The sequence below is a fragment of the Palaemon carinicauda genome, chromosome 2, assembly GCF_036898095.1.
Source record: "Palaemon carinicauda isolate YSFRI2023 chromosome 2, ASM3689809v2, whole genome shotgun sequence".
Taxonomy (NCBI): Eukaryota; Metazoa; Arthropoda; class Malacostraca; order Decapoda; family Palaemonidae; genus Palaemon; species Palaemon carinicauda.
Window position 1 is genome coordinate 183,547,312 of NC_090726.1, and position 22,500 is coordinate 183,569,811.

A 22,500-nucleotide genomic window follows, 5' to 3' on the forward strand; every position below is an offset into this window, starting at 1 on the left:
TTCGGCTGGTGATCAACCTATTTTTCAAGTGCTAATAGATTTTGGGAATATGACAGGCGTTGAGTTATGTAACTCTCTGATTTACATACTGTAGTGAGGGGGAAATTATTTTTCTCCCGAAAATTACATTTTGGTGTTTATAAAAAAGTAATGGAAAAATCAAATGTCACGAGATTTTTAATTGAAGGGCTGACAAACCAGTTTTGGGCTTCGAGAGTTTTTTTTTATTTTTTTTTTTTTTTTTTTTTTTTTACATTTAGATTCTGATCAGATTCCAACTGTTCGCTGTTTTAAATTCTCTGTTTAGTTTTGGTAAATGTGAAACCTAATATATTTTCAGTGAATATATTACACCAAAAATGACTAGGAGCTATAGTGAAATGTCCTGTTGTAGTGAAATCAAGTTGCTCTCTCTCTCTCTCTCTCTCTCTCTCTCTCTCTCTCTCTCTCTCTCTCTCTCTCTCTCTCTCTCTCTCTCTCTCTCTCTCTCTCTTAATTGGTGCCAAATTTCGCAAGGGAAAGAAAGATAAGCGTCAGTTTTTCTATGATCCAAACTGTGTTGAAAAAATCTTGGAATTTTCAGGGTCTTTATAGTGACCTGTAATTATTTAAGTAGAAAATAAACTTGTTTCGAAACTTTTTTGTTGATTGCGATTTCATATAAAATTGAAGTATCCCAAATTGGTTTTTTAAAAACTCATTCGAATTTTCCTTGGTGTCATTTTAATGAAAACCTGTGGACTTTTTGTTGCCTATTCACATCACTGACATTAATATATTTTCAATATACTCTACGTTCGTTTGTAAGTTGATACCTGGAGATTAGTTTTCAAAAAGCCACTGATTGCATGTGCTTTAGGGGATAGTCAAATCCTATTGTATTTTATCCTTTTCAGATAAAATAAGGTACACACTATAACAAGGGAAATTGTCCTCGTACCGTTAACATTATCAAGAATTCTAGTACAATTTCAAGGTTACTAACCTATAAACCTTGCGATTCTTTAGGAGTTTTATCCTTTTTCATTTCTTATGATCATAGTTTCCGTGTGTGTTTGACCCATATATCAGAGTTAGATAACATTGAGTGCTATGAATGTAACCCGATTTTGCCTATTCTCAGTAATAGTGCTTTTGTTTTCTATCTTTAATATTAACATAAAAAATAGGTGAACATTTAGATATCTTTATGAACTTGGTAACGTATCGTGCTTCATGTTCATTCTAGCGATACTATAACATATTGTGAAATCTAAATAGCCAACATTTGAAGCAAATTGTGACAATATATTTACCATGGCGATAAAAATATTGAATAATAAGGAATTAATTTATAATTATGTTTTTCATTTGTTCATATTTATTTTTTTTAACCTTCCGCGTTTGTATTAAGGCTGCTAACGTTTAGTAAAATTTACTTCATATTTCTTATTCTGAATTGCAGCATTGAAGAGTTTATTCCTTCCATCTCATTCATCTTATAAACTAATTCGTATATCTAAATCCATGCTTTTAATGTTGTACCTATGGTCGGTTTACTTCGGTTTAGATATTGATTAATTCTTCTTCTTTTTCTACAAGCTTGTCCCCATTGAGGGTCTTCAACACACTTCCATTTCCTTAGGTCCAGTGCATCTTACTCGCTCAATCCAAACTCCCTCATATCTCTTTTCACACAAGCTATCCATCGCAATTTCAGTCAGCCTAACCTTCTCCCACCAGGTAGTCCCATACCCATCCTCTTCCTTATAGAATGGCCTTCCTCTCGTCTCTTTATATGTCCATACCATCTCAGTCTAATTTCATTAAATATCGAATTATTGTTGATTGTGATTTGTTATTACAATATCTGTGATCATTAAAGTAGTCGGAGAAATGAGAATTTGAATGGCATTAAGTGCAAATGTTTTCCCATGACGCAAAATGTTGAAACAGGAAGACCGATGAATCTTTCAGAGGACCATGGTCCATCAGGGACCTAATTAAAATGTATCAATTTATACAACCGCACTCAACATCAAGTGAATAAATGGGAAACAGCAAATTGGTCTTTTGTATGCGTATTGGGTATGTAATAAATTAATCATTTTATTTTGGGGATTCATTTAAACTTTGATTTTGTTGAAATGTTTATAACGATACCTAAACGGTGGATATATATATATATATATATATATATATATATATATATATATATATATATATATATATATCCTTCTGAGTGGAGATAACTTATATTAACGTGTTGAAAAGGTTTGCGTGTTGCCATATTCAGCAAAGCTGCACTATTCAGGGCCACCCATTCTAAATTGGTTTGCTTTGAGTGATCAGACACAAGTTTCCCACTATCACCAATTGGTAGTGGCCAGCGTGATGATAAAAATGGCCAAACCGTGGACATAAATAAGGACGTGTCTGGGCCTTTGTCTTATAGTGGACAAAACAGGTCCATTTGTTGTTATTATTATTATTATTATTATTGTTATTATTATTATTATTATTATTATTATTATTATATATATATATATATATATATATATATATATATATATAGCTGGCTATGTGTGTATATATATGCCTATATATATGTATATATATATATATATATATATATATATATATATATGTGTGTGTGTGTGTATATATTATATATATACATGTAAATATATATATATATATATATATATATATATAGATATATATATATATATATATATATATATATATATGTAGATATATATATATATATATGTGTGTATATATATATATATATATATATATATATATATATATATATATGCTGGCTGTGTGTGTACCGTAATGTTTTATATAGTTGTCGAGGTGAAATCATGAGCAAGCCAAGCAAGATTTCAAGAAAATACATTAAGACTGTGAGAGAGTGAGAGCTCAATATCCACCGCCGCCTCTTTGTTGCAAGCGCTCAATATCATCTCCCTTGTTGCAGAGTCGGCGTATGCCATTAGATCCTCATTTTATTCGACTTTATTTCAACTTCTTTCCTCCCGTGACGTTGAAATGGAAAGTTTCGCTAAACTTAGATTTGAGGATGATATTTCTTTCGCTGTCGGAAACGGATGAATTATCGCCTTCATTTTTCTCTTCATTGTCCAAGTAAATTAAGATTTATATTTGTGCGTTTATAGGTATATACAGTATAAGCATATATCAACAACAACAAATGCAGCCGTTATTAGACCACTGCAAGATAATGGCCGTAGACATGTCCTTATTCATGCCTGTGGTTTGGCCATTTCATTTCCACTTCGGCAAACTGCGGATCGGTGATGGTGGGAGACTTTAGTCTGATAGCTCACAGCAAACTGACCTAGTATGGGTGGCCCTGACTTGACTGATCATGGCGGTACACAAACCACACGTTAAGCTATCTTATCTCAGAAGTATAATATTGTTTTTATTTTTGTAGGGGTATATCGTATTAATGTGTGCACATACCTGTTTATTTATATTTTGGGAGTGTGCTTGTTCTTCCCTGCTATCATAATGTTAGTCTTACTGAAATAAGGACAAGTTCTCTGTCATTTATACCGTTATTTATGTAATTCAAGGAAGCTCCGTTGAACATTTCAGTAAACGTAGTTGAAACCTTGATTTAAGTGTACGGGTAAAAGAAGCTTTAAATAAAACGTAAGCTCAAATATGGTTAGATATAAGTTAATATTAATGGCAAATATATAAGATAGTAATAGATGATTAACTTTTCCCCATTTTTCTTCGAAACATTCCATTCTCCTCTTAGATCTTTGTTAAAATCAACAGCCATTACACTTATCTTTAAAGTGAAACGAATGGCTCCAACAGGAGTCTCATGATTTGATCATTGTCTTATATAGTCTGAAATAATCCAGCTTAAATGATACCAAATCTTAAATTTTTATTTATGGTTTTTGTACGATTAAGTGTTTTCTTATTTTCTCTATTTGTTGAACGTGTCAACGAATTTACCCTACGTTTACGGGTAATAACATATCCAATGGTGAATTATGAAACGTGAGAGCGTCAACTGTTACAGGATTTGGACATTTATCTTTGCATCTTGATGCAGAAGTTAGAGTAGAGTTATCCATTTGGCTCACAAGTGGAATGTTATCTCTGTACCAAAGAATTTGGGCGGGGTAGATACACACATATATAATTTTCTCATGAATATGGTTTATTTCCAATGCAAAGTGAGTCCACTATTAGGAATTATTTGTATTCTTAATATTTTATGTTATAAAAGTAACGAGTGTAATTATGTACACGCACATACACACACACACACACACACATATATATATATATGTATATATATATATATATATATATATATATATATATATATATATGTATAGATATTTAGTGTGTGTGTATGTATGTATGTATCTGTTTGTGTGTGTCTGTGGACTATGTAAACTGTCTTTGGTTAAGTGATTAAATTAGATGGTTACTGATAACAAAACCTTAATGTTTAAATGTTTAGTTGCCGGACTAAAAAAATTAGTCATTAAATTTATAAAAGGTCATGAATTATATAATCAAGGACAAAGCTTTTGGATGATGAATATGAGAAGATGCCTTTTGATAAAGAGATCTGGTTTTTAAAATAAAAAATAAATGGTTCATTAGTAAATGGATCTTAGAGTAATTAATGTAGTAGAAGTGATGTTATGTGAAGAGAAAGCAGTCTTTTGAGCGATTTGTGTCGAGGCATGTTAAAAATAGTGAATTGAAGATAGCTTGATTTGATTAATGCCGGAATGGTAAAGTTTATATTTGATTCGTATGGGACTGTTAGGTACTTAAGGCGATGAAATTACTATCAAGTAACCGATTAGGATGTGTAAGGTGGTCTGTTGCCGGAAAGCTTCGTAAGGAATTAGTGTTGGGAATAATGGTTTTTCTTTTTGTAATATTGGAAACAACAAAGAATTACAGGGTGTTATTTAACTTTTTATTTTTTTCTTAGTGTCCCTAGAGATTGCAAACGAAGCAGGAGAAGGAAGAGAATATGATGGATTAAGTTAAGAAAATTTCCGGGTGTAGATTGGCATAGAAAGGCCATAAATAGACATGTTTATGTATGAGGCCTTTGTTTTGCAGTGGATTACTAACGGATGATGATGATGATCCTTTATAAGCAGAAAGGGGAGAAGTAGAGTAGAATGTATGAAATTACCACATACAGCAGTTAATGTCCCGATTCTGAAAAATTGGTTTTATCATTAATGTTAGGATACAGCAAGTCGCGGTACTCACCAACAACAGTTAATACTCCAAATTGACTTTTGGCGATGATAGTGTTGACCTGGCACATATAAGTCCCTGCATCGGTTGAGTTTACTCGTGATATGTGAAGAGTCCACGTACGTTGGCCGTCATGAGTGACTTTGACTCTTGGATTTCTTGTGATGACGTGATCTTGCACTGTCAGAATGGCAGATTTGTCGAACGCAATCCATGCAACCTGTAGTAGGAGAGTTATTATTATTGATATTATTGTTATTATTATTATGACAAGCAGAGTTACAACTTTAGTTAGAAAATCAGGAAGCTATAAGCCCAAGGCCTCCAACAAGTAAAAAGAACCAGTAAGGAAAGGAAACAAGGAAATAAATGAACTACAAGAGAAGTAATGAAAAGTTTTGAATAAGATATTCTAAGAACATCAACAACAAATAAATTACATCTTTCATTTATAAACTATAAACACTTGATATAAAACAGTAAGAATATGTGCCCCAGTGTATCCTCAAGCAAGATAACCCTTAAGGAATATGATATTTTTATATTCTTTTCTATTCATTATCTGATGATTTTTCTCTGCTTTTTAAGTTCTGCGAACCAGAATCTTTAAAAAAAAAAAAAAAGTTTAGTATATTAGTTATTTTGAAAATTTCTCATTAATTTTCGAACCCTGATAATATTTTGATTTGATGAAGGAAGTTAATGTTTAAAATCTAATGTAGTTTGTTTTTATTTTAGTTTTTGGAATAATAAATACTAATTTAGCACTGTGGAAATGAGGGTTATACATGTGTTGGAAGTAGTGTGATGAAAACGTCAAAGGTTCCGAGTTTTGCCGCACAGAAGTTATAGTAAGAATTTTAAGGAAAGTATATGGTAGGTATTTTGTAGACAAGTGCTTCAAAAGTTGATAGAAGGGAGAACAGGGTGGGTTTAACAATAAAAAGCAGGACTGAATTATAAAAGGTTTTATTTGAAGTGATTGGGGGAAATTTGACAGAAAAGGGAAAAGCTGGATGGGGCATAAACACACGTATGATAGGGTAGACAGAATTAGGTGAACTGCAATAATAAGTTGCCGAGCTTGTATGATGTAGAAGTCAGTGTAGACTGCATTGAATTTTAATGGAGGCTAAGTAGATTTAAAAAAATATACTGTAGAATATTGAGTGGTTTGGTGTAAATGCGTATCAGAGGCAAGTTGTGTTACGTCTCCATTGTGGTTAAATATATTCGGATGGAGTAATGTAATGAATAGTAGATGTATGTGCGAAATTATGGAGTAAGATAGAATTCTTAAGAAAATACCAAAATTGATTTAGTAACTCATAATTGTTTGCAAAACATTGATTGTGAAGAAGAATAAACTATGTTTGCAAAAAGAATACTTGGAGAACTGTGTTAACAGTGGAAATATAATCAAATATAATGGCTGGTACATTTAGAAATAATTCAAGACCTTGGCCCATGAGGTTTTCATGCATTTACATATCAGAAATTGTACCTAAACACAGGTGGGTACAAATGTGACCTAAGGTCTGTAACACTTTGGCACTTGCTGTCATTGTCTGGTTGGGCCTTTAAGAGGTGGTCTGTGTGGTATTATATAGTATAGATATCTTTATGATATATATATCATATATACTGTTTAATTGTCTATATGTAAGTGTTTCCCCAGGGAACGAGACCGAAATTAAAAGGATGAACTTGGGGTGGAGAGCTTTTGGTAAAGAAATTGAGATTACGAAAAGTGAAATGCTTCTTTCTCTAAAAAGAAAAGCATTTAATCAAATGGTCATACCAGTATTAACTTATCCATCAGAAACCTGTAGTCTTACTAAAGCCTTAGAGCATAAGCTAGTTACAACTCAAAGAGCTGTAGAAAGAATAATAATGGGAGTAACACTAAGAGAGAAAAAGAGCTACAAGGAAATGGGCTGGACATATAATGAGAATGGCAGATAATAAATGGAGATTAAAAATAACAGGAAAAAGTCCCCGAGATGGCAAAAGAAGCAAGATAAGGAAGAGCAGATTATGGATTGACGAACTAAGAAAGTTTGATGGTGTGGGTGGCATAAATAGACCATAAACAGACGCAAGCTGAAGGACATGTCTGAGGCATTTGTTCTGTAATGGATTAGTAACGACTGATGACGATGATGATTTTATATATATATATATATATATATATATATATATATATATATATATATATATATATATATATATATGTATTTATTTATTATATATAAACTATACTGTAAATATATTTATATATAGTGTGTGTGCATATTGCCCGTGTATGAATATATATAATCAGAAAAATATTTATTTTATGTAAGAGTTTTGGCACTGTTCTTTTTCAGTGCCAGTAAAGTTACGGAATTCTTGTTGCAAGTTAAAAGTTTAAATTGGATTTTTCTTTTACTTTCGAATGTTAAATTCTCTCGAGTTTCCATCCAGCGTTTGCTTGACAAATACTTTCAGTTGTTATTCGTAATTAAGTTTTTGTAATTCGCTATTACAACGAACTAAAAATAAAATTATCAATATTGACTAACAGTAATTCGGAAACACATTAATCATTGATGTATTCTGATTATTATTATTATTTTATTATTATTATTATTATTATTATTATTATTATTATTATTATTATTATCATTATTATTATTATTATTATTATTATTATTATTATTATTATTATTATTATTATTATCATCTGAGAAACAATGTGAAGCTATTTTTTAGGTGTACTGTATCTCGATATCACGTAATAAATTATAGTGTCTTCTTTTAATTTGTAGAGGATTTATTTTTTACATATCGATATGATGTATGCCATGTTACATAGATAATTAGTTCAGTATGTAACATAGCTATGCACATAAATATGTGTTTTAAAGTACAGTGATTTATTGTACTGATTTCTTTCCTTGGTACGATACGATAATCGTTGCATTTGTCTGATGTCGTGCCATTCATATGATAACCTTTGTTTTCAGATTTACCTTCTATGTATAATGTATATGCTGTATTGGTTCCACTAGGTAATTATATATCATATCAATAAGCTAATTGTCTGTCGCTGTTACAAAATTCAGGATGGTATTTAAATGTTTAAAGGGCCACTCATGAGTGACAGAGGCAAGGCCCAGTGATAGTGATCATTGTAGCAGGACAATTCCCTTACACTCGACTGACCATATATTCATATGATCAGCGCCCAAGTCCCTGTCCACCTATGCTAGGACCAGCAAGGGCCAGGAAGTGGCTGCTGATGACTCTGCAGATAAACCTATAGGCTCCCCTAAACTCCATAGCCTTACCCCACAAGGATGGTGAGGTGGGCACCACTGCACGAAACTACGAGCTTGAATGGGTCTCGAACTCCAGTCCAGCAGATCACCAGACAAGGATGTTTCCAATTGGCTACCATAAACACACACAAACTTATACATTTTGGTAAAGTGGGGAAAAGTGAATTGCGCTTTCCGTGGAGAGACTTGTACTATCATTTAGCATTGTGAAAGGATCTGGTATTGACATATTCATTCAGTCCTGCCTTGAAGGACACCTGCACAAATATCAACGTTTATAAGTAATATCCCATTTTCTTCTGTCATAATGACAACAATATAAACGGGAAATAAAGAAAAAACAGCATTTCAAAGTAAAACGATGGAAATTTTGTTATGACGGCTAGTAGTTTAACGGATATGAACTAACCTTGATACCTCGGTGCTCGTATTTAGTAGAGAAATATTGCCATTAAAAGTTGAAAGAATTGAAAGGAAAGGTGAAATAGAAATAAATATATCATGTAGTCTATGGACAAGTATATTACATTCTTGACTTTAAAGTTTTGTTTAATAGACGTGATTTGATAGTGAACTGAAAAATAAAGGACGACTAGGACGTGAAGGCAGAAGGAGACCTAGGAATCAATTATTGACACAAAGAAAGTCAATATTGTCATTACTATTTAAGAAATGGAAAAGTGTGTTAGTAAGGAACTCAAAGAAGATTGTCACTGGGAGAATGGAATTGTATTGTATAGCTATCGATAAAACGACCAACCAAACATTTAAAGATAAATCGTAAGCCAGTCTCATACTGTGTTCTTCTAAATTTTTAGTCCTTTTCACTGACGATAAAAGATTCATTATATTCAAGCAACAGAGATGACCAGAGCCTAATAGACACTAATAGGATTAGAACAGTATTTTTTTTTTTATATATATATTAATCAGTGTGATATTACACACATACATGAATTACAAAATACGTGGGGAAACTTTACAGTAATTGTTTGGAACAATGACATTTACTCATGGACTTTATGATTAATAGTTTTGTAACTTTCCTGAATATAGAGAAAAATCCTTTGTCTGATATACTTTCATAAATAAAAAAGAATCGGGATGAGGCCAAGTTAATTACAGTACGTTTCATGATTAGGAATAGGTACTGTTGAACTCCCGTAGGGAGGTTGTGCTGTAGATATTTTTTCTTATTCAACCTGTTACACGTGAGTCTCTGAATGGCCTCCCAGAACCCAATGTCGGTCCTTATGGCCCAAATTCTTAAATCCAAATTCTTGCGCTTCGGTTTGTAATGATGAAAATATATTTATTTGTAACATTTATTGCGGGTATAGTTTTAGCTTTTTATGTTTCAAGTCGTGTTCAATTACTACAGAATATTGTGGCGTTTTTAGTCTCAAGAATGTGTAAAAGCTCGTGGTAAGTGGTTAGGTTTTGATGTTGGAAATCATTATTCTGAAATTGTTCGAGTCTCGTGAATTTTCACAGCTGACTATCACATTATGTTTATTGGAAATCTTTGATAGTTTGCACTGGCACGTTTATTATGTTGTTTGGTACACTTTTTTTTCATTTGTATTTCCTTGATTTTAATGTTTATTTTTGGTTTGAAAAGGCTACCATTCTAAATTGTACTTTGAGATTAGAAATTTTAAAGGATTTTCAATACTGCAAACATTTATTTTTCTGTTTAGCTGCGAACTGATTGCTCGTAACTATAGCACACCAATAACTTTCTGGGGATAACTCGCGAAATTCTCAAGTTGTCAATGGGGGAAATTACGGCATAATTCAAAACTTGATCTCATTGCACTTACCAAACTCTTCAGCTCTGCAGTTTTAATCAAGATCGATTTTTACTTTACTTCTTGAACCGGTCTTCTGACTCCCGGTTTCAACTATCAATTCACGGAAATGCGAAAATCTGTGCTTTAGTTTATTAGCTGAAATGCCAGCAATTACTTATATGAAACATTTTATTTGTTTTACTCTTTCAATTGAAAATTTTGTTCTTTCATTTGTAGTTGAATTTATTATTTAATAATAAAAGATTATGCCAAGGTTATCTAGAATCACCATGGTTCATATTTGATATACCATGTCATGTTTTGCGTGGTTATTTTGTTTATTCTTCATACCTTTCAAAACCTGCAGTTTTCATAGTAAGTTATTGGAAGCTCATTTTATGTAAACAGCCTGTTATATACATTGGTGGCCAAGTGTAGAGGCGATAATCAATAAAGAATGACTTTAAAAAGTAAATTATCCGAAATAGGTTTGTTGTAAAAGACGCGAGTAGGTTTGCTGACACAAGGTTAAGGTATTTAAAATCAATCATGTAGAACAAGCTGTAAAAATTTCAACGGTAATGCATTAAATCATTTGTAAGAAAAAATGTGATGACGAATAAAATGAAATTCATTAAAACTTGGCAGATTGCCACCTACCTGGTCCCATGGAGAAATTCCCTAGTGATAGACAGTACATTGCTTATGCATATATTTTCAACGAAGTTGAATCGAAGAAAGAATTTCGCCAATATGAAAATATTCTTTTGGACAGTCGAAAGAAAATTAACATGAAATTTTAATATTTGTAAAGAGTTTATTTTAAATTTCCCATTAAGAATTATTTTAACAGGAAAGCGATTTTGCATGCGGTTCAATAAGATCACAGGACTTGATCTAGACAAAGAAATCACTCTTCTATGGCCATCATCAAAAGCTCAATGCACCCATATAAGATATCGCCAAAAAAGGTGGTTCTCGATTCTTGGCTGATGTTTTTGACAGTAAACAGAGTAACGAAAAACTTGAACTTCTCCATTCCTGTTTTCCTGAGGCTAAACTAACTCGTTTAGCTTTTCGATCTCGTGAAATTAAAGCTCTGTTGTTGGACCTTGATGCTTATGGAGGTGTAGACCCAAATGGTATTTTTGCTTTGTTTTTTATAAAGACAGCAGATTTCTTAGCTCCAAAGTTCTATTATTTTGCGCAATTTAGCAAGAAGAGCTTTTAGCACTTGTTGGAGAATTGGTAATGTTACTCCTCTTATGTAAATGTGTTTGTGGTTGCTCAAGTCCCACTGATTACCACCCAATTTCCATAACTCTCATGTTATCTAAAGTTTTTGAACGTCTTCTGGCAAAATGTCTTAATAGGTTTGCTGAAGGTAATCATCTATTCCCTAGTTTGCAATTTGGTTTTCGTAAAGGCCTTGGAGTATGTGATGCCCTTCTTACAATCTCTAATGCTGTACAGAAATCCCTTGATTGTGGTCAGGAAGTTCGTATGATTGGCCTTGATTTTAGCGCTGCCTTTGACCGTGTTGATCATGAGGCCGTTATTTCCAAACTCAAACAGTTGGGAGTGGGTGGGTCGTTTCTTAGCATTATTATTGATTTTTTAAGTAATAGATCTCAAAGAGTTGTTGATGGGCACCTTAGTGAGTATAGGAATGTGATATCCGGTGTTCCACAGGGTAGTATTCTTGGCCCATTACTTTTCATACTATATACACATGTCATGTGGTTTGGCCTAGAAAACAAGCTTGTTGCATATGCAGATGATGCTACTCTCTTTGCATCAATTCCATCCCCTGAATGTAGATCTGGGGTTGGTGAATCCCTTAATAGAGATCTAGCTAAAATTAGTGCATAGTGCAAATTATGGGGTATGAAGTTGAATCCTAACAAAACTCAAAGTATGATTGTAAGTAGGTCAAGGATGGTGGCTCCTCAACATTCGGATCTCAGTATTGATAATGTTTCTTTAAATTTGTATGACTCTTATAAGATTTTAGGTGTGATTCTCGACAGCAAATTTACTTTTGAGAAACACATTAGGTCTGTGTCTTCTTCAATTGCAAAAAAAATTGTCTTATTGAAAAAGTCTTTTAAGATTTTCGGTGATCAATCTATTCTGAAGAAGTGTTTTAATTCTTTCATTCTACTTTGTCTTGAGTATTGTTCTCCTGTCTGTCTTCAGCTGCTGATTCTCATCTTAATTTGTCGGACAGAAACTTACGGTCTATTAAATTTCTTATTCCTGATCTAGATATTAATCTTTGGCACCGTCGTTCAGTTAGTTCATTATGCATGTTGCATAAGATTTTTCATAACTCTGACCATCCTTTACATTCAGATCTCCCTGGACAATTCTATCCTGTTCGTAATACTAGGCAGGCAGTCAGTTCCAATAGCCAGGCCTTCTCCATCATAAGGCTCAATACTACACAGTATTCTAGAAATTTTATTCCAGCTGTTACCAAGTTGTGGAATGATCTTCCTAATCGGGTAGTTGAATCAGTAGAACTTCAAAAGTTCAAAGTTGGAGCAAATGTTTTTATGTTGACCAGACTGACATGAGTCTCTTTATAGTTTATATATGACATATCTGTTTTTGACGTTGTTAACTGTTTAATAATAATAGTAGTAATAAAAATAATCTTCTGGAAGAGGTTTTTTATATATTATTGTTTTTGTAAATGCTCTGGCCTTGTTATGGTCCAACTTTCCCCTACAGCAATGCACATGGTCCCACTGCTGTGATCATGTGCCAAACACAACCTGAATTGAAACATTATCTATCTTCTTCATAATATGTAAACTGCAATTGACCTGTTCTTTAATTGACTTTGGGGATAGGGTTGTTCCTCATCAGAAGTTGTTTTCGCAAAGTTATAAAATTTCCGTGCGCTTACAGTTTCAAAAGCATTGTTTTTGATGTATGAACTTGCTTTTCTATGCCGATAAGTATGTGACTTCTTACACACCAAGAAAATGTTAGGTGAATTTGATGACAAACCTATTGTATGTTGTTCCTTTTAGTTTCTTTTGCTGAAACCTGTTTCAACTATTTTATAGCTTTCGTTGGGTCGACATTCAATATAATAAATATATATCAATAAGGGTATTCTAATAAAAGAAATTGTGTTAAGTTTGTGAAGAAAATTAATAAATATTAATTTGATAAAGAAATTTTGTCATTAAAACTATTTTCAATGAGATTCCACAAGATCACGAGACATGCTCCACCCACTCCAAGCAAAGAAGTCGGCTCTTATCGGAAACCCAACGCTGCTCGCACAACTATGATTCACCATCCTTTGAATTTAGATTAATGTAGTCTAATAGTCCTTGATTATGTGTATCATCTGAAACTTTTTTCTTTATAATTTCTTGGGAGTTATCTGGTATTTTGACATAGTTATTGCCCAAGAACTTTCACATCAAATCAACATCTTATTCCATGACTAATATTAGACTTTTCTTTACAACAAACTCTTTCTCTATTTATTGCCTATTCTGTTACTAATTACATAATTTCATCTTTAAAGATATTAGGCAGACTTTGAAACAACAGACCTATTTTCCCTTCTGCATATTTTAACTATGCCGGGATTCCATTATAAAAATTTACAATCATACAGCCACAGCATCCTCTAATCAGATACTTTTCTTAATTCTTTCATCAGCGTTTTGTAGGTTCAAGTATACCACAGAAGGATTTTCCCTGTAATTTCAAACCTATATAACTGTTCTGTAACAAACCCATTATATATACACCTTTTCCTTGTGGAAATCCACATTGTTCTTATGTCATCTATTGTAGTTTGAAATGAAGATTCTTGAATATATTTCTCACATTCCAAGCAACGACATTCCTCTATTATTGTAACATTAGTACAAAAGAATAGTTACCATGTTTTTTTTCAGGATCTTTCTCTGATCCAAACATACCTTACAAGCTTGGTCAACTCCTTAATTTAACCTAACACCAACCACCCTGTAGCCATGTGCTTATAATTGCATAAACGCCTTTCATATATCCATTTTCCAACCTTTTAATTACTCTCCTTAAGTTTTCAACATTCACACCCTCAAGAATTTTCAAACTAACAATAACCACTTCCACTGTTAAGTTATTCACCACTCCCACTCTAATACCTCCCTTATTCAACTAACATTCAACCCTGGACTGCATATCATTTGGCAGCATCTTTTCATTTAAGTATTATGCATTCTTTTATTTATATTAGAATAAAACCGTGTGAAAAGTGCATAGGTGTCCAAAAGTCCCTCGGGCTTAATTGAGTTTTGATTACATTCTTCATCATAGAGGTGATATCGAAACTCAACTCCAGAAAAAAATGATGTGATGGAATCGAAAACTTATTGTATTTTAAGCTGAGGCTTTAATTTACTTATGTTATTAATAGTATTGCCATCATTATAAAAGCTGGTGATCTGTATAATGGCCAAGTGGAAGTATCGTACCAATTGAACTAAATCCAAGACTAGAAATCAGATGAAAAAACAGCAGAACCACTTCTGAGATGACTGAGAAACACTCCAGTAAATCACTTTTTTGACCTCCGTGTGATGTAGTGTTCTCGTTCCCTTCAAGTATCCGAAATGATGGAAACAAACATGATAAGTAGCAATTCCCAGGCATTCTTGTGAAGTACGTACTCCAGCGAATTCCCTGATTTCCCTGATTGAGCGTTAAGCAAGCAGTATTGGATGTTAAAACTGCTCTTGTTTACATTGATAGACATTTGAGGTTTTGCATCTTTTCTGGTTATCAAGAATTTTTATTAGTACATTTCTTGAATCCTATTACTCGTCTAAATTTTTTTTATTCATTCAGACTTTCATTTCCTTTCGCTAGTCTCATGATTCCGTACAGCAACGTTTAATAAATGTAAAGGATCGATTTCGTAAAGAAAAGGAAAGTTTTGAAGTTAATTATATTTATTTGATTCATCGTAGGTGAAGGAATGCTAAATAATTAGACAAAGGAACATTTAGTTTTTTTATAGTTAATTCATATATGGTATATCAGACCTAAAGCAATACTATAGTTACCGTATGTAATTGGATTTTATTTTTTCTATATATAAGTGGATTTCATTTTTATATATAAATGGATTTTATTTTTATATATGAGTGGATTTGATTTTTTTATGAAAATGGATTTGATTTTTTTTTATGAAAATGGATTTGATTTTTTTTATGAAAATGGATTTGATTTTTTTTTATGAAAATGGATTTGATTTTTTTTTATGTAAGTGGATTTGATTTTTTGTATAAATGAATTTTATTTTTTCATAGAATTAGATTTAATTTTTTTTATATGTGAATTTTATTTTTTTATACAAATGAATTTTATTTTTTATATGGATTTATATATTTTTCTATATTAATGGATTTTTTTTTTATGTATAAATGGAGTTTCTTTGTATTTTTCTTTTTATGAAATAGATAATTAAGAAAACCAAGAGGCGTGTTTTGATAACATGGTACAGTGCGACTTCTAAACCGAATTTTAGCAGTAGAATATTTTTGAATTTCTAGTGCAGTTCTAACTTGGAAATTTTTGAGAGCAAAGGCGTCAAGTACTTTAGGGACTTCCTCGTAAGAGCATGTGGGAAAGCTAGACGATAAGACGAAAGACTGGTTTATTCCAGGCTTTTAACTGCAGTCTGTTGGGGATACCCCCTTGCTGTTCATCATGTACTAACCAACTGTGATGAAGGGAAATTTTGATAATAATAATGAATAATAAACCTGACAATTTGATCCCACCGGCCTTGACGTTCACATTAGAAGCGAGATTTTACTTTTATACTAAAGCGGGAAGAAAATATATGAAATTTTACCAAATGATTTAAAATTTCGGAAGCCTCATGTTGCAGTTGATGGGACAGTAATCTATCAGTAAAACTGATATCATGGTATGGAAAGTCTACCTCAAAGTAAACTATATACATCTTTCTCAATGGTATTCGAAGGTGATTTTTTTATATTTAAATTTTCAGTATATGATATTAAAAGTTTGCCCCACATGTTTTCATTTTCCAGGAATATTATTTTTTATATTTTGTTAACTTTTAAATCTTTAGTTTAAATGAAAATAATAAACGTAACATTTTTTTTTACTCCCAATACTAATATTACTTTTGCATTATTAGTATTGTTATTGAAAAAAATTCTATTAGATTAAATATGGATATAAGTATTTTTAATTGAATCATTTGATATAGATATGCCGTGATTATGATGGAAACACAATATCCTTAGTATTTACCATGCGTAAAATGTCAACTTAAATAGATTCTATTTCAGTTACCAGTATAACCAACAAAGTGGGATAAGGCTAACACAAAAAGGCTTCAATCCAGACGCCTAACAAACGATTATGTGCATTCTTTAAGGGAATTTTTAACCATTTATTCATAAAGGTAATTAAGAAATAGGGTGATTTTTCTGTAAATGGCTCAAGATGGAATTTTACTGAGGTTGGTTTAGGCCCACAAATGTATATATATACTTTCTTATTTGTCAAATAAATGAAAACTTTAGAATACCTGTATTAGTGTGCTTTGATATTGAAATCAGTGTACTTGAGTTAGATCCTTTAGTTTAAAGAGTCAAGTCCAAATCATGAAATAAATGAGTGGCCGATGTGGTAACGTCCCCCTCACAAACTTGATAGTTTCTTTGGTCACTGCAACCTCACCATCCTTGTGAGCCGAGGGTGGGGGCGGGGGAAGGTTTGGAGGATCTTATTGGTCTGTCTGCTTAGTCATCAGCAGTCATTGCCTGGTCCTCCTTGGTCCTAGCTTGGCCGCTGATCATATGTATATATGGTCAGTCTCTAAGGCATTGTCCTACTTGATAGGGCAGTGTCACTGTGCCTTGCTTCTGCCATTCATGACCGGCCTTTAAACCTTCTGTAGGAGGCAGTAAGAATGATTGTGGCGATTTTAATGAATCCAAAGTCACTAAAATTGCTAAACTGACTTTGCTTGTTTACTTGATCCCGATGCTCCGAGAAAGTAAACGTAAATATCCTATATAGTATTTGGTTATTTCATCTTACATTTGCTGACCTATTCTAATTTTATCATGTGCAATATGAGAATTTCGCCGTATTGAACTGTAGAATTTAAAGTTGTTCATTTTCAGGTAACAGAATAGCAAACTTTTTCTTGCTTCCCCCAATTCATTCTCTCTCTCTCTCTCTCTCTCTCTCTCTCTCTCTCTCTCTCTCTCTCTCTCTCTCTCTCTCTCTCTCTCTCTCTCTCTCGTGAATGGAATGACGGCATGTGAAATACCGTTGATTCATCATCATTATTCTCTCTCTCTCTCTCTCTCTCTCTCTCTCTCTCTCTCTCTCTCTCTCTCTCTCTCTCTCTCTCTCTCTCTCTCTCTCTCTCTCTCTCTCTCTCTCTCCATGTTTTATCAAAACTCCATTACTCATAATTTCTTGCTTTTAGCTCCTACTGTTATGAAATGACTTATCTGGTATTTTCCGTTGTTGGACTTGAACACGGGAAAACTTCCTTCGTTGGTTGGGGTTGATTTAGAGCACATGCAGAAAGGATGTATTATGCGAAAAAAAATGAAAAAGATATTTGATCCATTCCAGAGTATCTTGAACTGCATATATCATTTGAGTTCGACTTCAAGTACCATTTTATCAATAGCCTGAAATATTATATATGAAGCACGGTGCTATTCTTAAGCACTTTATTGAAGCCCTTTTATTAAAGGCTTGTTGCAGCCTAGTGGAAACATCTCTTGATTTGCAATACAAGGGACGAGAGTTCGAGATCTACTCACAATAGTATCTGCAACTTAACTGTCCTTTTAAACTAGGGAGAGTGAGGGGGCCGGGGATCTCATGAATCTATCTGCATGGTTATCCCTGGTCTTAGTTTGGGCTGAGGTTTCGTATGGTCGGGTATAGGAAAATTTTTGATCGTTTTTCACATGCACACTAGTCTGGTTAAGCTTTGACCGCTCATGAATGATATAATACTGTACCATACAAATATAACTCACTTAATTATGATAATGCTACAGAGTTATTACGTCCGTTGAAGGCCAGACAGTACTACATTGGATCCTTCTTTCTTCTTTGCCCACACATACACCGAATAGTCTGGCCTATTCTATCCACATTCTCCACTGTCCTCATACACCTGATAACACACAAATTACCAAACTTTGATTAAGGGGTTAACTACTGCACTGTAATTGTTCAGTGGCTACTTTCCTCTTGGTAAGGATAGAATAGACTTTTTAGATATGGTAGCAGCTCTTCTAGGAGAAGGACACTTTAAAATCAAACCATTTTTCTCTTGTCTTGGGTAGTGCCATAGCCTCTGTACCATGACCTTCCACTGTCTCGGGTTAGAGTTCTTTTGCTTGAGGGTCCTTTCTGGCACACTATTGTATCTTCTTTCTCATACTCTTGTTCTTTGATGTTTTATAGTTTATACATGAAATATTTATTTCAATACAAATACTGTTATCAAAATATTTTATTTTAATTGTTTTTTTTCTTTTCTTTTAGTTTATTAATTTCTTTATTTCCTTTCCCCACTGGGCTATTTTACCTGTTGGAGCCCTTGGAATTATGGCATACTTCTTTTCTATGTAGGGTTGTGGCTTGGTTATAGTAATAATGGTAATAATAATAATAATAGTGCATCGTTAATATGCAGAATGGCGTTTCAGTCACGCAACTCTCTTATTTAGGAGTATCTTGTAATGTATTTGTTTAATTACCATTTTAAAAGGCTAGGTAAATAGTGTTGTATACTTTCCCTTAACCTTACAGAGTGAGAAGCACCAACGACTACTTGAGCACGAAGCTTCTCGTCGGGGCAAGCAATTTACGGAACCGCCTTCATTATGAATGATTAAATTTGCCATACAGTCTTCACATTACAAAAGTCTTATCTTTAGGAAATGTTTATAATCTTATGGTACTTTAAATAGTCACCAAATAACGTGCAGTCCCGTATAATTAAACGTTATTTAAGAATGTATTTGAAAATATATTTTTAAATGGAACATCCTGGGGTATGACAGTCCTGCAAATTTCTGGTTCGGCATTCGATACATATTCATAGCCCACCAGTCTACCCAGTTGTAAATGGGTAATAGCATTGCTCTGGTAAAAAAGGGGCTTAAAGCAAGTAACATCATCAGTCCTGATGGCCTGCTAATTTACAAAAAGGCTGAATTGTTGTGATACCACCCCTTTCTAATGGAGAAAAGTTGTATTGTGAAAAGTGTGAAGTGTATGTGTATATATATATATATATATTATATATATATATATATATATATATATATATATATATATATATATATATATATATATATAGAGCTCTACTCAGCCACACGTTGCTGTGGCTCAGTCTGGTTAAATGGAAAAGAAAGAAAAGAGAAAGCGCACGTTTCTAGGTTTATTTCACAATGCTTATGGTTATACGATATTTGTTTGTTTCATTGTCTGTGTAGAGAGAGAGGTTATCTGGTTTGCTGACTCTAGAACACACAACATATAATTGTCCATGTGAGAAGCAATCCGTGTTTAGGTATAAACCGCACAATTCTGAAGATTGGCCTTGAGCTTTGTTGATGGGGATTACAAACGCCAATCGAATTGGGAATTACAATCTTTTTAACTGATATGCATATCTTTTGGAATCATGATAGCGCGAGGAATGAGGACATCTTCACCTATGAAAAGTCCTATCTATATTTTTGTTGCTTCTACGACGTGGAGCGAATTAAAAAATTATGTTGGATAATTAACCGCTTCATCTGCTTCCACAAGTGTCAACTGACTTGTATGTGACTACCTCGCTTTGGATGATGGACTGAATGATATCGTGAAGTTCGTAGATGTCTTTGTCCTTGGCCGTAAGAATAGCTCGTTCACTCAACCAATCTGGATTCTTGTAATTAATTTTAATATTGGGAAAACCTTTTTCAACCAATTCTTCTTTTGGCGCCACTAAATTGTAGAAGTCATGAGGCAATGAAATTCGTCCGATTTTGAACAAACGAAGATTTATATTGTTATCCATCTACATTATTTTAAGAAAAAGGGTAAATAATATACGGTGTGTGTTTGATGGGTCCACCCTGGTTTGGAGTAAGAATCGGGTGTGGAAGAGGTGGTAAGCAGTAATAGGTAGATAAAAACACGCATGTATTCGAATGCAACGTTATGTTAAAATTTTAAAGCAATCGGCAAAGAACTTTCAAAGATTTGAAATAAATTTTAAACAAACGAACATTTACTTTTATGTGTATATATATATATATATATATATATATATATATATATATATATATATGTAAATATACAGTATATATATATATATATATATATATATATACACATATATATATATATACAGTATATATATTATATATATATATATATGTATATATATATATATATATATATATATATATATATATATATATATATATATACACTTCTTGTGCTGGTATTATAATATGGTAAAACTTGAAATTTTTTGCGCTGGGGACTGTTCAAGGCTATAATTAACATTTAGTGTGCGAATGTGGTAATCAAATCTTTTTGATTTTTACATTTCGGAAATCTCTTCTCTGAGGAAAAATGATTTTTGATATAGTGAGCAACAAATGGAGAAAATGTCTTATGGTATGTTAACTGTTAAAGCCATTGGATCCTTGTTGAACTAAACAGTGATGTACTGTAGGTATCTGGTGGTTAGTCGACTTTGATGGATGTAAGTGAGGTTATATGAGATAATCATCATCATCATCATCATTTCAGCCTTCAAAAGTCCTTTGTTGGATGTAGGCCTTCCCCAGGTTTCTCCACAGACTTCTATCGCAAGCTATTCTGTGCCACTGTTGCTTATGTTGGTCTAAGTCATCTCGCCAGCGGGTTTTTTGTCTTCCTCGGTTTCTTGTGTATCGTCGGGGTGTCCAGAAGGTTGTTCGTGATGTCCATCGGTTGTCTGTCATCCTGGCAATGTGCCCTGCCCAGTTCCATTTGAGCTTGCTAATGGTTTCAAGGATATCCATTACTTTAGTTTTTTGACGTATCCATTTAGCTGTTTTTCTATCCTTCCATGTTAGATTTAGCATAATTCTCTCATGTGCCCTCTGCATTGTTCGTAATTTAAGGGAAAGCTTTTTTGTTAGATTCCAAGTTTCGGCCCCATAGGTGACAGTGGGGAGGATACACTGATCATAGACTTTCCTTTTTAAGATGATAGGAATCTTCTTATTTTTTAACACTGTACTGGCTCTTCCAAACGCTTGCCAACCGAGGGTTATTCTTCTTTTCATCTCGAAAGGACTTGTGGAGTAATGGAAAATAAAAATTGTCTTTTTATTATTATTTATGGAACGAGGTTACGTTTTACCCCGTTTGTGTGTGTGTGTGTGTCTGTTTGTGAACAGCTTCCTGCCCACAATTTTAATCTTAGAATAATGAAACTTGCAGGGATTAACTGTTATGTAAAAAGCTGTAAATGATTAAATTTTGAAAGGTTAAGGTCACGGTTGAGCAAAAAAGGTCTCTATTCTAGTTGTTATTGCTGCTAAGAGTCAAAATGTAACCCTACTATTGTATGGGGGAAAGCGAGTAATTTTGATGTTTTCCATGACTGCAAATGAACTATGCAGCAGTAATCAGTTTTCTTTTTTTTGAAACCTTCCCTTTGTTAACAGGAACGACGTAAGTTTGAGGCAAGTTTATAAACTAAATAACACAATATTCACCAAAGTGTTTAATAATCAACTCTTGAATTAATGATGAACTTCCATGGCTGTTTGGTATTTTTATTGATAGGGAGAAGCCAGAAGTCAGGGAAAGGTCATTAAACATAGGTGAAAAAGTGTGTGATAAGGAGACTGATTTTTAATGGAATGTGGAATGGCTGTAGTTCGCAAACAGTGCAAGACTAATTATAGACTAAGAACGCAAGTGCAGAGACAAGGGAAAGAATTTAAGTGTTTGCCGGAGGAGAAGGATGACAGTAAACGTTGGCATGAGTGAAGCTTAATAGTAAATGGGAGCCAAGAAAATGGAGGTTG

The 22,500-nt window shown here is 33.2% G+C and overlaps 1 protein-coding gene across 1 annotated transcript in view; it reads right to left on the reverse strand.

The window, feature by feature from the left end:
* LOC137622425 (lachesin-like) overlaps positions 1-22,500 on the reverse strand; it is a 566,772-nt gene that overhangs the window by 150,634 nt on the left and 393,638 nt on the right. The window contains exon 3 of the mRNA XM_068353038.1: positions 5,278-5,485. Within this exon, the coding sequence (XP_068209139.1) occupies positions 5,278-5,485 (208 nt within the window). The remainder of the gene's footprint in view (positions 1-5,277; positions 5,486-22,500) is intronic.